Source organism: Amyelois transitella, chromosome 14, assembly GCF_032362555.1.
Source record: "Amyelois transitella isolate CPQ chromosome 14, ilAmyTran1.1, whole genome shotgun sequence".
NCBI lineage: Eukaryota > Metazoa > Arthropoda > Insecta > Lepidoptera > Pyralidae > Amyelois > Amyelois transitella.
In genome coordinates, this window is record NC_083517.1 from 8324973 (window position 1) to 8339722 (window position 14750).

The window sequence follows — 14750 nt, forward strand, 5'->3', positions numbered from 1 at the left end:
CCTGAAAACATGACTTGTCAATAATCGCCTCTACAGCAAAATTTCCAGACATCAAAGTTTAACCTGAAAATGAAACATAAGATTTGCATAAAACATTACAAAAAAAAAAAAAATTATCGAATCTTATACGAAAAATAGGATTTAAAATATGTTTTAACAACATTAATAATTATCACTCACTATAAATTTTATGTGCAGATTATTATTTGTTGTATCGTTAGGTTATTGCTCCCGGCATCGCTCGATTTGTCAGTGTCCCAGCAGTCCACACCGTTGGAAGATAACGGAACACGCGAATAATACTACTAGACTTCATGTCATGCTTTAACCGATTACAGATAAAATATTGGAAATGTTTTTGCTTTTTTTAACTTGTTGTTGTTGAGAGTATCTACTTCGCCACCGACTTATATTCCACTAGACTTTCTTTATGTTTAACAAAATAAGTTATTGGGTGAAGTTTAGGTAACTAATCTATAATGAGCATAATTTATGAAAAAGAAGAGAATACAATTTTTTCACTAAAAACCTTAAAAAAATATATGTATGTAATGTGGTTATTGTGAAAATTTGAACACAATTTAAAAAGTATGCGAAATTAACGAATTTGTTATTTTTGATTGAAAGCTAACGAAATAGAACATAACGTTTTTCTATCACACTTAAAAGTTAAGTAACACAACCACTTTCCATTTCTGATTGTTGAAGAAGCGGTGAAATAAAACTGAGGCTTTTAACATCACACTGATATATTGTTTTTCAACCAGCCCCAACTTGCTACATATTATTTTTTGTAACAAACACGCGCGACTTAGTAGTAGTATATGTTAAATTTACGATTCCCACCCCCGACGCTCATCGCCGTTTTCATCGCGAAAAACTATCGCTTCACATCATATTCAAAAGCGAAACAGCGGTAGTTTTTCGCGCGATAAAAACCGCGTCGCGCATCCATAATGCGGGGGCAATAAGGATAAAATTAACATAATACTGACTACATACTTAAATGCGTCCAAACATACCTCTTTAAACTCGGCAAAGTAACCACAGAGCTCAACACGCAAAAGCGCCCCATTCTAAATAATTCACCGAAATGAATCAAGAAATGGCGTGAATAAATGATGTGACGTGTTACAAACGACGTTATAATGACAACTATCTGTCGGAGTGAAGCCCCCCATTATTTTGTTCTGCATTAGCCAACTGCACACCTGTTAGACCACATTTAAGTGTAGCTACACGGGGAGGATTAAAAAGTAGAAAAAAAAGTAATTCTGCCATAAAAATGCATATACTATAAATACTAGTGCCGTGTGGTTCCCAGCACCAATACAAAAAAGAATAGGACCACTCCATTTCTTTCCCATGGACGTCGTAAAAGGCGACTAAGGGATAGGCTTACAAACTTGTGCTTCTTTTTTTTGATTGCGATGGGCTAGCAACCTGTCACTATTTGAATCTCAATTTTATCTTAAAGCCAAAAAGCTGAACATGGCCTATTAGCCTTTGCAAGACTGTTGGATCTGTCTACCTCGCAAGGGATATAGACGTGATTATATGTATGTAACACTTATGGTTATGCTCATTTAAGCTTCTCTGTGATGCCTTAGAAGTAAAACTCATATAAACATACTTGTGTTTGTATGTGTGTTTATCTGTTTTTCACATCAGAATTAGTGAACCGTGTCCAATATAAAAAAGGTATGCGCCATATCAGGTCGTAGCTAAGTGTAACATGTTCAGCTGATTATCAGTTTAGACCTTATTGATGAATCACAGGCACTATAACGCATAAGTAAGTATCAGACGGGGAGAGAGAGTGAGATAAAAGAATTACTGTGTAATAATTTTTCTTCCAAGTGTGTGTATGTTAAATAGAGTATAGATCATATTTTAACATACATAAATACATTAAGTTACATCTATACTCCTTGCGGGATAGACAGAGCCAATAGTCTTGAAACGACTGAATGGCCACGTTGAGCTGTATAGCTTAATAATGGAACTGAAGTTCAAATAGTGACAAATCCCAAATTCGTTGCCTTTCCCTAAGTCACCATTTACGACATCCATGGGAAAGATATTGAATGGTTCAATTCTTAAGTATCGGGAAACACACGTTCAATAATATCACGTTTATTTCCTATTCCCGTGGGAATTCTCTGTTAGTCAATTGATATATATTTTTTAGTCTCAGTCACACAAAAATTTCATCATTTTATTAATAATTTAAATACAAAATTGTCAGGTCTTCATTATCTAATCAAAACTTAGTTCGAAATTGTTATCAAATATTTAGTAAATTATTCAATACAAACTTTAGCGTTAGTTTCAGTGATTTTCGCTTGCCACGAGCGTTGTTCTCAGACTTCGTCAATACGCAATCCATTCATATCTCTTAATATTATAAATGTGAAAGTGTGTTTTTTGTTTGTCTTTCACGGCCTCCATGAAATTTTGCAAACAATTTTCTCCATGTTTGCAAATATGGACATAAAGTTCAATGCGTGCGAAGCCGCGGGCGAAAGCTAGTATTTATTAAAAAAATATTAATCTCTTTTTGCGTCCTTTATCCACTTATATTTTTAAAGAAAGAAAATGTCTGGAAATAGTGTGGTGTGGATCAAGAAATCATCAAGATAGGTACGGTAAAGAGTACGACCAACAAAAAGGTAAAACGAATAGTTAAAAATTAGTTCATAAATAATATAACGTTTTATTCTCTGATAGAAGATAGTTTCAGGGAGACTTGGGAGCCTTGATCAGCTCTTGACCTGCTACTGCTGATAGGATTGAGATTAAGGCAGATTGCTAATCCACTGCCTAAATAAAAAAGGCCCATATAGTTATGCCTATTACATAATTACGTCTGTGCGGCAAGAGAATCATTAAAAAATTCAAACTAAATCTTATCCAGGTCAGTAGGTCATACCATTACAAAAATACATTTTCCCAAAAAGCAAAACAATTCCCCAAAAAACGAAAATTGCTAATGAGATTAAAGAAAAATCAGGCTCAAATCTTATACTCTTAAGGGCTTCTAATATTCGAATCACTCCCTCCCAATCCGTTTGAACTACTGTCATTAAGAAGGGCCCACCCTGAATTTAAATAACTATTTAGCTGGTAATAACGGCCAAGGGACGTGCAGCAGATGTTAATAGCGTGCAGTTATTTAATAATGCCTATGTTAGGTCAGCGCGCGTTGACGCCATGTATAATTTCTTAGTAGTTTAGTGGGCTTCATTAGAACGATATTGCGTTTTGGGTCAGTTTGGCATGTCTTTTCTATCGTCACTTCTCGTATTTATTACTAGAAATTTTCGTTCCTGTGGGAATTTTTGTAAAGAATTTTTTAGATGCACTTATTGATATGAAGTCTAGGTGGCAAAATCTTAATATCTTGGACTCAGCTACATATTTGGTCTGTGCGTTGATATGTCTGTCAGTCAATTAGCCAATAATTACAAGACACCAAAGGCCATGTTTAGCTGCATGGCTTAATGATAAAATAAAGATATATAGTGGCAAATTGCTAGACTTAGGATGAATCCCGAGATTATATAAGGCTTCTACACTCTGCTTGTAAAAAGAATCAGCACATTTCTTTTCCAAAAATAAAGCAATATTAGAATATATTTTAAATAATAATTATTTAAAAAATTTATATCAAATCATTGTCGGTATTTAAGTCATGTTACATATTAAAGACTTTAATGTAGTTTTATAATTGATTGTGACTTTACGCATAAATCCGTTCAAACACCAGTTTTACGCGCGTTAAATTCAACCGGGAAAGTTTGAAGTACCTTCCGAATCATTCGTGTGGCGTTTCGTTTCACACAAACTTTACGGCGCCCATTTACTAAAGAATTGTTCGCGTGTTGCTATTTACAACGTAATTTTAATGAGTGCCAACATCAATTAGTTTATTTGTTGAGTAATTCGTTTGTTTGTGGCTGGCTTAGAGTTCACGTTGTGCTTAGAGCGTGAATTAGAACTATATGAAAATGTAGAAAATTATTTATTTGAGTTAATAGATCTCGGGTCGAATTTCAAGTCGGGATAAAAAAAGTTTTTTGGGTTTTGGATCTTTATTATCAATATAAGTTTTAAAAATAAAATATCTTATTTACTTATTTCCAGAATGGGCTTTTGACGTTCGAGCTAGTTTCACATAAAAAACAGGTATGACGAAATCTACGCCACAAGTCACAAAAATAAAATCACGCGACACTTTCAGTCAAAAAACAGCGAAAAGTCTAAATCGCGCAAGCAAAGATTTCACGGATTGGAGCATATATACAACCTCCGTCACAACATTGTCCGAGCCGCGGTTTCTCAGGCTTAATACCTAGCCTGGTGGAAGATATTCCCTTTGGTGGCAGTCGAGCCGAATCATCGCTCCAGCTATAGGTACACAGATTTTTTGAATTTATTATAAAATATAATCAAATGAAATTAATAAATTTCTACTTGTAAGAAAACTTGAAGCCAAAATATTCATTTTTTCAAGTCACTGCTCAAGTAAATATTTTAGAACTTACCGTTAACTTTTTTTTTACAAATTTCGAGACTGCGCGCTCTCACTGAAAAGACGTTCTGTACTCTATATTGCCCGTCGTATATTTAAGTAGTGTACTGGAAATTAAATTGTGCGATTGCCATCGAGTGTGAGGTTTTAGGGAAATTAGGGTTACACCTTTTTGTAATTTATATTTTCACGTGAACAGGCATGTTGTTTGTATTAAGGCGATTTCTTTGCTTTTGTTTATAGAGCGGTGAAACTTATCAACAACGACTTTACAAGTAGTTAATTTGATGTGGCAATTAGTGAAAAAAAGTCTTTATTACTTACTTGTGAATTTAGTTACATAATGCAAATCCCATTTGATGGGATTTTTTTTTAATTTAAACTCTTGTGGCCCATTCTTTTTGCCTCCTAGCTTTACGTGTCAATTTATTTTTGAATGTGTACGTTAATTGAGTGTTATATAAATATACTAATATTAAATTTTTGCGTTTATAACATTGGTTGAGATATCCTCTCCTAGTCTTCTGTTACATTTGTCAAGGAGCATACTTACATGTCAATTTTCGTCTACGCTGTCTGTCAGTCCCTTCGTAACCCAAAAGTATTATAACATTTATCGATTGATATTATAAATTTTCTATCAACTCATTCAATATTACGTTCTTCGTGAGTGTTCCAGTCACTATATATAGAGATGGGAAATTTAACTGTCTGTAGGAAGCCCCGAGCTCATCAATATACATCGCTTATAGACATCGAATCCAATCATCGACACCGCCGTCAAACGTCATCGTAGTACCTCGCTGTATTATTCAAAATATCGATACGTTCTCATCAATTAGTCACAACACTATTACATAGCGTGCCGTTTGAGTCGTGTAATTTAGTTTAAGTCTAAGTGAGAGCCAGCTATCATGTAATCATGTCTTTAGTCATGAATAGAACTGCCGTGTGGTTCTCGGCACTTAAGAATCCATTTCTTAAAAGGCAAAAGGATTAGGCATATATAATAAAATAAACTAAATAATCTAATGCAGCGTGTAATATATAGTGAAATATGTTAAATATAGTAAAATATGATATATATATATATATATATCTATAGAAGTGGACCGTAATTTTATATGGACTAAGTATAATGGTTACGGAGGTCAGACGGGAGTTGTTTCGTGTAAAAACCTTACCCAACCCAGAATCATGGTCAAAAGCGTACCCCGGGCTTCTTTCCAGAGAGGTCGTAAGAGTAATTTTTTTCTAACGAAATAGAAGAAACTTTAGGATTATCTGATTCGAATTGCGAATACCTACCTCTCTAACAGTAACAACATCTAAACTAAAATATGACAACTGACGTAGGTCATTTTGAAATTCCTACAGAAACAAACCCGCGGGCAGCAGCTAACGTAAAATAGGATAGCCTCAAATAAGAGAATATTTACACTACCTATTCGGAAAACGTCATATTGAAATGAAATATTAAATAGTTAATCCATTAGCCCGGTATCGATAAAGGAATTGGTTTGTACCGTGAGTTACTCATATTAGTGTGAATCGATACCCATTCGAGTTGAATAATCGGTACATTTGAAGTTTAATCACTCAGAACTAAGTTTTAGTTATTCCTTGTTTAAGTTTACATTTCCATTGGGACTTGGGTTGTGTTTGATGATGGTTGGGGAGGTGGAATTTTGATTCTTCCATGCTGGTCCTGACCTTCTTTTTTCTCTCTTGCTTCTTCTTCTTCTTTGTTTCTTCTCTTCCCGCGCACATTGTAAAACTCAATCAAGGAAAAGGCTCATAAGTTTGAGATTTTTCTTATTAGTATTAACATACTTACATATAATCACATCTAAGTACCTTGCGGGGTAGACAAAGCCAACAGTCTTGAAATACTGAAAGGCCACGTTTAGTTATTTGATAGTATTGAGATTCAAATAGGGACAGGTTGCTAGCAAATTGCCTAAAAGAAGAATACCAAGTTTATAAGCTTATCCCATAGTCACCTTTTACGGGTACGAGATGGAGTGGTCCTGTTCTTTCTTTCATTGGTGCCTTTTTTATTTCTTCATATTAACTTATCTTTTTAACCAATCCTGCGCAGTCTCACTACTTCTTTTATTAATTTTAAAGTATATTGCTACCTACATGTACTGAATTTCAAATGAAAATATGCTTTCAACCCTGAAAGATAATGTTTGTTAATTTAATATTGTAACGTTAAACGTAGTTGAAATTTTATTTAAACATTATACTGATTCATAAGACGGAAAGCCTATTATGACAGGGATCATAGTAGCCTCTTAAAAAGAGGGGTGAATTAAAAGGAGGCTAAAGGGCCGACGATCAAAGGGAGTCTCATAAATTATGAGTTCGCATCTCATAAAGTTAATCATCGGTGAAACAAAGACGTCACGGTCCCGAATAGGCTAAGCTGATTTAACTTTTGTATGACTTTCTAAGAAGGTTATGCTTTTCGGATTTATTATTAAAGTGCCGTGTGGTTCCCGGGACCAATAAAAAAAGAATAGGACCACTCCCTGTCTTTCCCATGGATGTCGTAAATACGACTAAGGGATAGGCTTGAGCAAGCTGTCACTTTTTGAATCTCGATTCTATTATCAAGCCAAAAAGCTAAACGTGGTCTGTCAGTCTTTTCAAGACTGTTGGCTCTGTCTACCCCGCAAGGGATAAAGACGTGACTATATGTATGTATTAAATAGTAAACCCAGAATAAAAACAGGGCTGTTAATTATTTATGCACACGTTAATGTTGCAAGGATGTAAATATGTTTTTTTTATAGAATAGTTCTTTCTTGATTTAGGCAGTACAACGTAGGTGTAGAGAAAGGAAAAGATTTGTTTGAAAATATAGTACACCTACGCATCAGTTTAATAAAACAAATACATGAAAAATGAATCATAAATGATGCTTTTAATGTACTTAAACGATCATTCAAGCAAGTTTATAATGCAAAAGGGAATGCACTTAAAATGTTTCACACATAATAAAATATTATTTAAAACAGGTATATATTCTTACTTGATACTATTAAACGTGTGTTCTCTAATTACAACATTTTGTAAATTGACACGAGTTCAAATTGAAAAAACAAATATCAAGGAACTCGATTCTCTACCTAATAAATAACGCGTAAATCCCACTACAATCTAAATGAAATCTTAGGGAAAGCCTACACCGACCATTACGAAAGCAACAAGTTGCATTAACATAATACGCTACTCCAAGTGGGTATAAAATTGTTGACGCCCGACTACTTAGCTGAATTATAGCTTGAATTTCCTTGACGACGTCAGTCAATTATCTGAGTTAACATTTTTTGGAAAGAAATATTTTTTTTTTAAGAAAAATAAAGCCTGTCCCATAATTTCAACAGTGATTTAGATAGTGTTTGTTTATTCATAAATAAATAATTTGTGTCACCGTCTATGTGACGTCAAATTTCGAGTAGACTATTGTTTTTGCGTTTTACTAAGAAAATACCTGTTAAGAAACTGACTTCACGATATGAAAACTGAAAGATTGTATCATAAACGATAATCTTTGAATACACTGAAAAAGATGAAAGGTCTCGTTCAAATTTAGTTTAACTTAAAAAAATATAGAAACTATGTAGGTTTTGTAAACTTTACTTAGCCAATTACCACAGAGCAGGGAAAATTAGGAGTGCTGTGCTCTGTGGCCGTCATTAAAACGTGGAAGTGATGAAACTGATCGATTTACCTCCTCTATTCTCGCTATCTGCTGGTTTCACTTGTATTGCTCGGTTCATCTGAAAAGGAAAGAAATATTTTTATTACAATATTTCTATAGTATAGACTTATATACTTGCGATTCCTCTTTTTGGCGATGAGCTAGCAACATGTCACTATTTGAATCTCAATTCTATCATTAAGCCAAGCTGGGCGTGGCCTGTTAGTATTTGTGAGACTGTTGGCTCTGTCTACCCTGTAAACGAAATATACGTAATCGTGAAAAAACTACTATGTATGTATGTAGTAGCTTTTTTTTTATTCAGGCAGCCTTAAGGCATTTGACGTGACTTTTCGATTGCCATTTAGTGATGACAGCCGGGAACAAAGGCTTAGCGCTTAACGTGCCAGTGATGATGATTGATGATTGCTTAACGTGCCAATGATGATGAGGTATAGATGATAATGTACTTCTTATTAATTTATCCTTAATTTGTATTTTAACTGCATTTGAATCTAAAATATGAGAACAAACACCGTGGAGAACTAAGTAATGTGAAAATTCAATGTTTCGGTATGGGAGTAGGCTGCCTACTGATTTTACGTCTCCAAGTATGATATACGCATCAATTAACTCGAAGATGAAGTCTTAATGGAAAAAAGCGGCTCCCTTCTTACTAAAGTGGAAACACGTTAAAATAAGAGAGAAACAGTTAAAGCTAGTCTTAATGTATTACGAGTACACCTTTCAGAAACTTTAACCAAACAAATATAAAGTTAAAACAATCAACGCTGAATAAAGATACCTATTGACAATTTAATCCAACTTTAGTATTTCCGTCGCGACATTTAGTCGGGAAGACGCAATGATTTTACCTTAAGTCTCACTCTAGACTAACAGCTGAAAGTTTGCTTGGCTCATGTCCAAACACGTTATTTTGCTACGTGTGCTGCAAATGGCTTAATCAGAACCGTGTGTAGTTGACCTAAAACGAGTCTGGGAGCTAAACTATTGGTGATACGAGTATATATTAGGGTTTATTTATTCGTCGAACGTAAAAATACTACTTTATTGAAAAAATCCTGAATAAGTAAGAGAAATGTTAACATACTATTCATTAGTTCTTAGTAAAATAATTTTTTATATGCAAACATCACTTCTTTATACGTTCAGCTGGATGGCTTATAATGAATTTCAACTTTGTTAACCTTTTTTTCTTTTACAATCTGCGCAGTAGATCAGAGCATACTTGGATTGTTAAATTAGAGATCATTTGAAAATTGCTAAAATAAAAACTGAAAAAAAATTAACAATTTTTTGCAACAATTCTGTTTTCTATTTCCAAATAGATTTAAAATGTACATTCCCAACCTGTGTATAAACAGGCTTTTTGTTCAAAATTCGCGTTTCAATCCGCAGTAGTCAATCTCCACTCGCAAAATGATAAGCAATGACAATACACATTTACATAAATTCTATTCCGGCCTACTGAAGTTTAATAACAGTTAATTTTGGCGTTAATGTATTCCGAAATAAACGAGTTGTTGACGGTTTGAATAATTAACTCAATGGCGAATGCAGCTTAGGGCGAGAAAACATAGACATGTATTAAGATAGATTAAATATTACAGGTATTTGCAATGTTCGATAAATTAAAAAGAATTTAGCTTGGCAAAATTAGAGAAGTAAAAAAAACATAGATTATATTTATTGAGATAAAAAACTTATCTCGCTTTTGTATGTGAAAGTGCGTATACAATCATTTTTTAATTATGATTATTACAGGTTCATTATGAGTATATCATTTTTGACGTAACTATTGTTTATGATTTAGATATATTTTAATATAAAACGGCCTCTGTGGCGCAGCGGTAGTACCCTTGTCTGTGACACTGGAGGTCCCGGGTTCGAATCCCGGCCAGGGCATGATGGGAAAAGAACTTTTTCTGATTGGCCTGGGTCTTGGATGTTTATCAATGTATGTATTTATTATAAAATATAGTATCGTTGACTAACTCAACGTCAAATCTCGTAACACAAGTCTCGAACTTACGTCGAGGCTAACTCAATCTGTGTAATTTGTCCCGTATATATTTATTTATTTAAAATTGTGGAAAAGGTTGCATATTCAGGCATGATTCAACACGGGTTTAGGTTTCCCTGAATGGTTACGGAGTATAGATTGAGTCGCTCGTGTAAAAACTTGACTCACCTTATCACTTATCCAATATAGTATCGTGATTCTAGGCAAAGCCCAAACATTAGAGTTGAGGATGCGGTTGAGACATACGCCAGGAATAATATGCTGATATGAGTCAACGTTGAGATGAAATGCGTGAAAGTTTACATACTAAAATGGAGAAACATAGGTAACATTTTAACCAGTCTATTTAAATGTTTGTCTGTGGGCAGGAATGTTGATTATTTTCTAAAGGTGCGAGTCAGGTGTTGATTCAACCATTTTATTTCGCATGGTTGCGTCACAACCAGCCAATTTTATTTTATTTTTGGCCAATTTCAATGACTCGTTTTATAAAAATGAAAGAATAATATTTTATGTTGATGTAATGTGGTATATAAATACGCTTATAATCACGTTTCTTTCTTTAAAACCTATATTTAATACTTTGTTATATACTTTACCTATACTTAATAAATTGCTGGCTTTTGCCTGGGAGTTTGCTCTCTTGAAAATACTCCAAAATTCTTTTCAAATAACATTGATTTGATTGATAAGATCTCAAATCGTATGATGGCAAAACTACTTTGCATGTTTAACTTCAAATTAAGTATTTCATATATCTTAACATACTATTATAATGAATAATCATTACTATTTACCAACAGAGCTCACACAAGTCCACCGCATCCGGATTATCGAATAATTGCAGTCGCTCATAATTTCATAGCGATTTCTAATTTGCGCTAATGTCGCTTAATGCGATTGCGCTGTCTGTACTATCATTTATCATCTTGTAGCGAGTGCTCACCGCGAGCGGTAATCCAATTGTGCCTTGGACTAATTGCTCCACGGCTGCAGTTGAACTAACTTTGCAATGGAATCGGACATATTTGTAAACCACTGGGAGTTCTGCTTTGTCTTGTTTATCATAGTGAAGGTATTCGATGTTTGAAAGTTGTATGAGAGAAAATAAATTTATTTAGTATTATTGTTTTGTTCGAATTTTTTTTCTTTTAGTACAGGCGTTTCTTTGTCATTCGGATTAATTAGCACAATGATTAAAAACTAATATTATTAACTATAACTTATGAACTAAATTCCTAAAGTACAAACCAAAAAGAATATTGTTATCGAATAGTCAAAAAAGCAATGAATGAAATCCCAGTACTATTTATTTGTCTTCCAGATCAGGCTTCTCTCTGTCATTCAGATTTACGAGTGTCAGATTGGACCGAATAGATTCAGGTGCTAAATGATTACGTAAGTACCGCCCCGCTCCGAATAAGAATGAGGTGCCCAAGTCTTTCAGACAGTCGTTTTCGTAACATTGAAAGTGTCGCAGGGGAGGAATACGTCCATTATTTATCGACTAGCGGTCCGACCTGACGTTGTTTATTTAAAAAGACTTTTTAGTAGCCATTTTGGTTGGGCATACAAAATATTTTCAATTTTTTTTCTTTCTTCTTCATACATACATATTTTTATGTCTCTCCCTTGCAGGGTAGACAGAGCCAACAGTCTTGAAGAGACTGAAAGGCCACGTTTAGCTGTATGGCATTATAATAGAATTGAGATTCAAATAGTGACAGGTTGCTAGATCAACGCCTATAAGAAGAATCCTAAGTTTCTTAGCCTATTCTTTACTCGCCTTTTATATCCATGGAAGAGATATGTCTTTTTTTGAAACGTTCTCCATTTACAAAGTTTTATTTTTGGAACAATAATGAGTGAAACTACTAAACTAATCACACTGATGAGTTTTTAGAAGAAGCTTTTCATTTGGTTCCCGGCCAAAAGTTCACATTGTTCGCTGAAGAGAAAAAAGTTGGTTTAACAATCAGTATTCTTCCAGAGGAGTGTTTTTCTCAGTCAAGAAATGAGTATAACATCGTAAAGGAATTACCGGCCATTTTAAATCCCAAACCGCAGAACGCAAGTAATGCGATCCAGAAGTCAAGATTGAAAAAAGCCCCCATGGGCTTAATTATACAATAGAAAAGACGCGCGGAGCATGGCAATACTGAGAGAGAAAGATGTTTTATTTTTTGTTGGTGTTTAAATAATGACTTGTACTTTTTGTTACACTGTGGAAATATCATTGTTTATTTACCCCTCTTTTGGTAAAGCTGTCTTTTTGGTTCAGAGGAGAGTAGAATCTCGCTAAATTTATCCATGGACTTCTTTATAGGTGAGTAAGAAATTATGAGCTAAAATAGCGCAAATAATTAACTATCAAACTATTTTAACAAAGAAAATCAATGTTATTATTATACGAAAATAATGTTTCGTAGCACTACCAGTAGCTTCGTAGCACTTTCGTAGCGAATCTCGTAGCAAGTTTGGTTTGGATGCAAATATCTACTACATTCTCACTCAATGTTGATAATTTTACGGCTTTAAAGAGTAATATATTATTATACGCTCTTGCAAATAAAACTAATGTACAATATTTTCATTATTCACATGTTACGTCAGACCCAGCTTTTTACAGACATATTTCAATACAAAATTCATATTTGTGTCATATATTTTGAAACGAAAAATACTTGTGCATTTTCATAATAAAATATTTCATTAATTGCACAGGGAAATTAACTGAAACTGAGTGGGAAAGAGACAAAAATATATGCGCGATGCATTGTGGGCGGGGCGCTGAAAATAGTCCACCTACAAACTTTAGGTATTCAGCCTACTTGGGAGTAACTGGCAGAATAGTAAAATATTTTTTTTAAAAGTATTTATTAAAAATAATTGCTAAAAATTGCCGTGTACCGTGTGGTTACAGGAATCAGTGACTATAAGAAGTTAGGAATAGTGCTTAGATCAGGTCATCTCTATTTCCAATGGGTGTCTTGAAGGCTACTAAAAGTTTAAGTGTGAAATGGAGTGAATTTTTTTAAAGCTGCTTTCAATTATCCAATATTGCTGAAAATACTTAGAATACTATTTATCTATGGGTTATTAAATAAGCAATAAGCTTCAAAGCTCGAAGGCGTAGCGAGAAAAGAATTCCCGAAATTCCCACGATGTAGTCAATTATTACACAATACATATAGCTCGTCATTATCATTATAAATTTAATCACTAAATAATTAAAAAAAAAAGAAACTTATATCACGATAACGTTTAAATTATTGCATAAAAACTAATTGAACAATCGAATGTAGTTATACTAGCAACACGCGACTAGATGTTTATCTGTGGGACGAATAATTTATCACTATTACTGGCAACACTAAAGGCTAACGAGCGCTTTTATGTTATTTTCGTGTGTTTCAGTTCGATGCGACCGTGTTCACAAAAGACTCTTAATGACTTCTCTTAAACATGCCTGAGTTGTCTTTTAATGCGGCAAAAAAGGAGTGTTATGTGTTTAGGGTTTGAAGTAAAATTAATATTAATTATTGGCAATAACAGTCTTAGTGGCGCAGCGGTAGTGCGCTTGTATGTGACACAGTAGGTCCGGGTTAGGATGCCGGCTAGGGCATGACGATAAATGGACTTTTTCTGAATAGTCCGAGTCTTGGATGTTTATCGATATATCGATCAATATCGATTAGTCCTATGCCAAAGTGTCGGGAACCACACGGCACATCCTCTTAATATACATCTAGAAGATATCACACTTAAGGCAAAAACCCACTTTTATATTATGTTCAAAATTTTTTATATAGACCTTTTTGTGTTGGTGAAATAAATTTTACAATTTTAATTTAATTAAGTATTTATTTAATTATTTAAAGAAATTGTTTAAAAAGCTTGAGATTCTTATTTTAGGTCATGGGCTAGCAACCTATCACATGTCTTTCTAAGAGTTTTTGCTCGTCTACACCGTAAGTAATAAACGTGACTATATACATATTTGTTTTAACTAGCTTTGCCCGCGACTTCGTCCGCGTGGAATAGTTATTTTGGGCATCATTGAAGCCCTCAAGGATGAATAATTTTCCCTGTTTTTTTCACATTTTCAATTATTTCGCTTCGCTTCTAATTCCTCGATAAATGGTCAATTCAACACAAAAATATTTTTTTAATTCGTACCAGTAGTTCCTGAGATAAGCGTATTCAAACAAACAAACTCTTCAGCTTTCTAATATTAGTATAGATAAACTATTATACAATTCAAACAAAAGTTCTTTGTTGTCTGTCGTTTCATTAATAATTACAGAAATTTTAATACGCATTACGCAAATCGAAGTTACATTAATGGGAAACTTAACCGCCTATTGACAACTTGGACAGGTATTGTCTCTAGTTATGAAAGAGGGTAATTCTCAAATTAAATTTATGGATTTTCTGTTATAACTTTGTGAAACTTATTA

General features: G+C 33.9%; 1 protein-coding gene across 1 annotated transcript in view; it reads right to left on the reverse strand.

Moving 5' to 3' along the window:
- LOC106132378 (CUGBP Elav-like family member 4) overlaps positions 1–14750 on the reverse strand; it is a 467880-nt gene that overhangs the window by 151563 nt on the left and 301567 nt on the right. The window contains exon 2 of the mRNA XM_060947645.1: positions 8277–8325. Coding sequence (XP_060803628.1) covers positions 8277–8325 — 49 coding nt within the window. The remainder of the gene's footprint in view (positions 1–8276; positions 8326–14750) is intronic.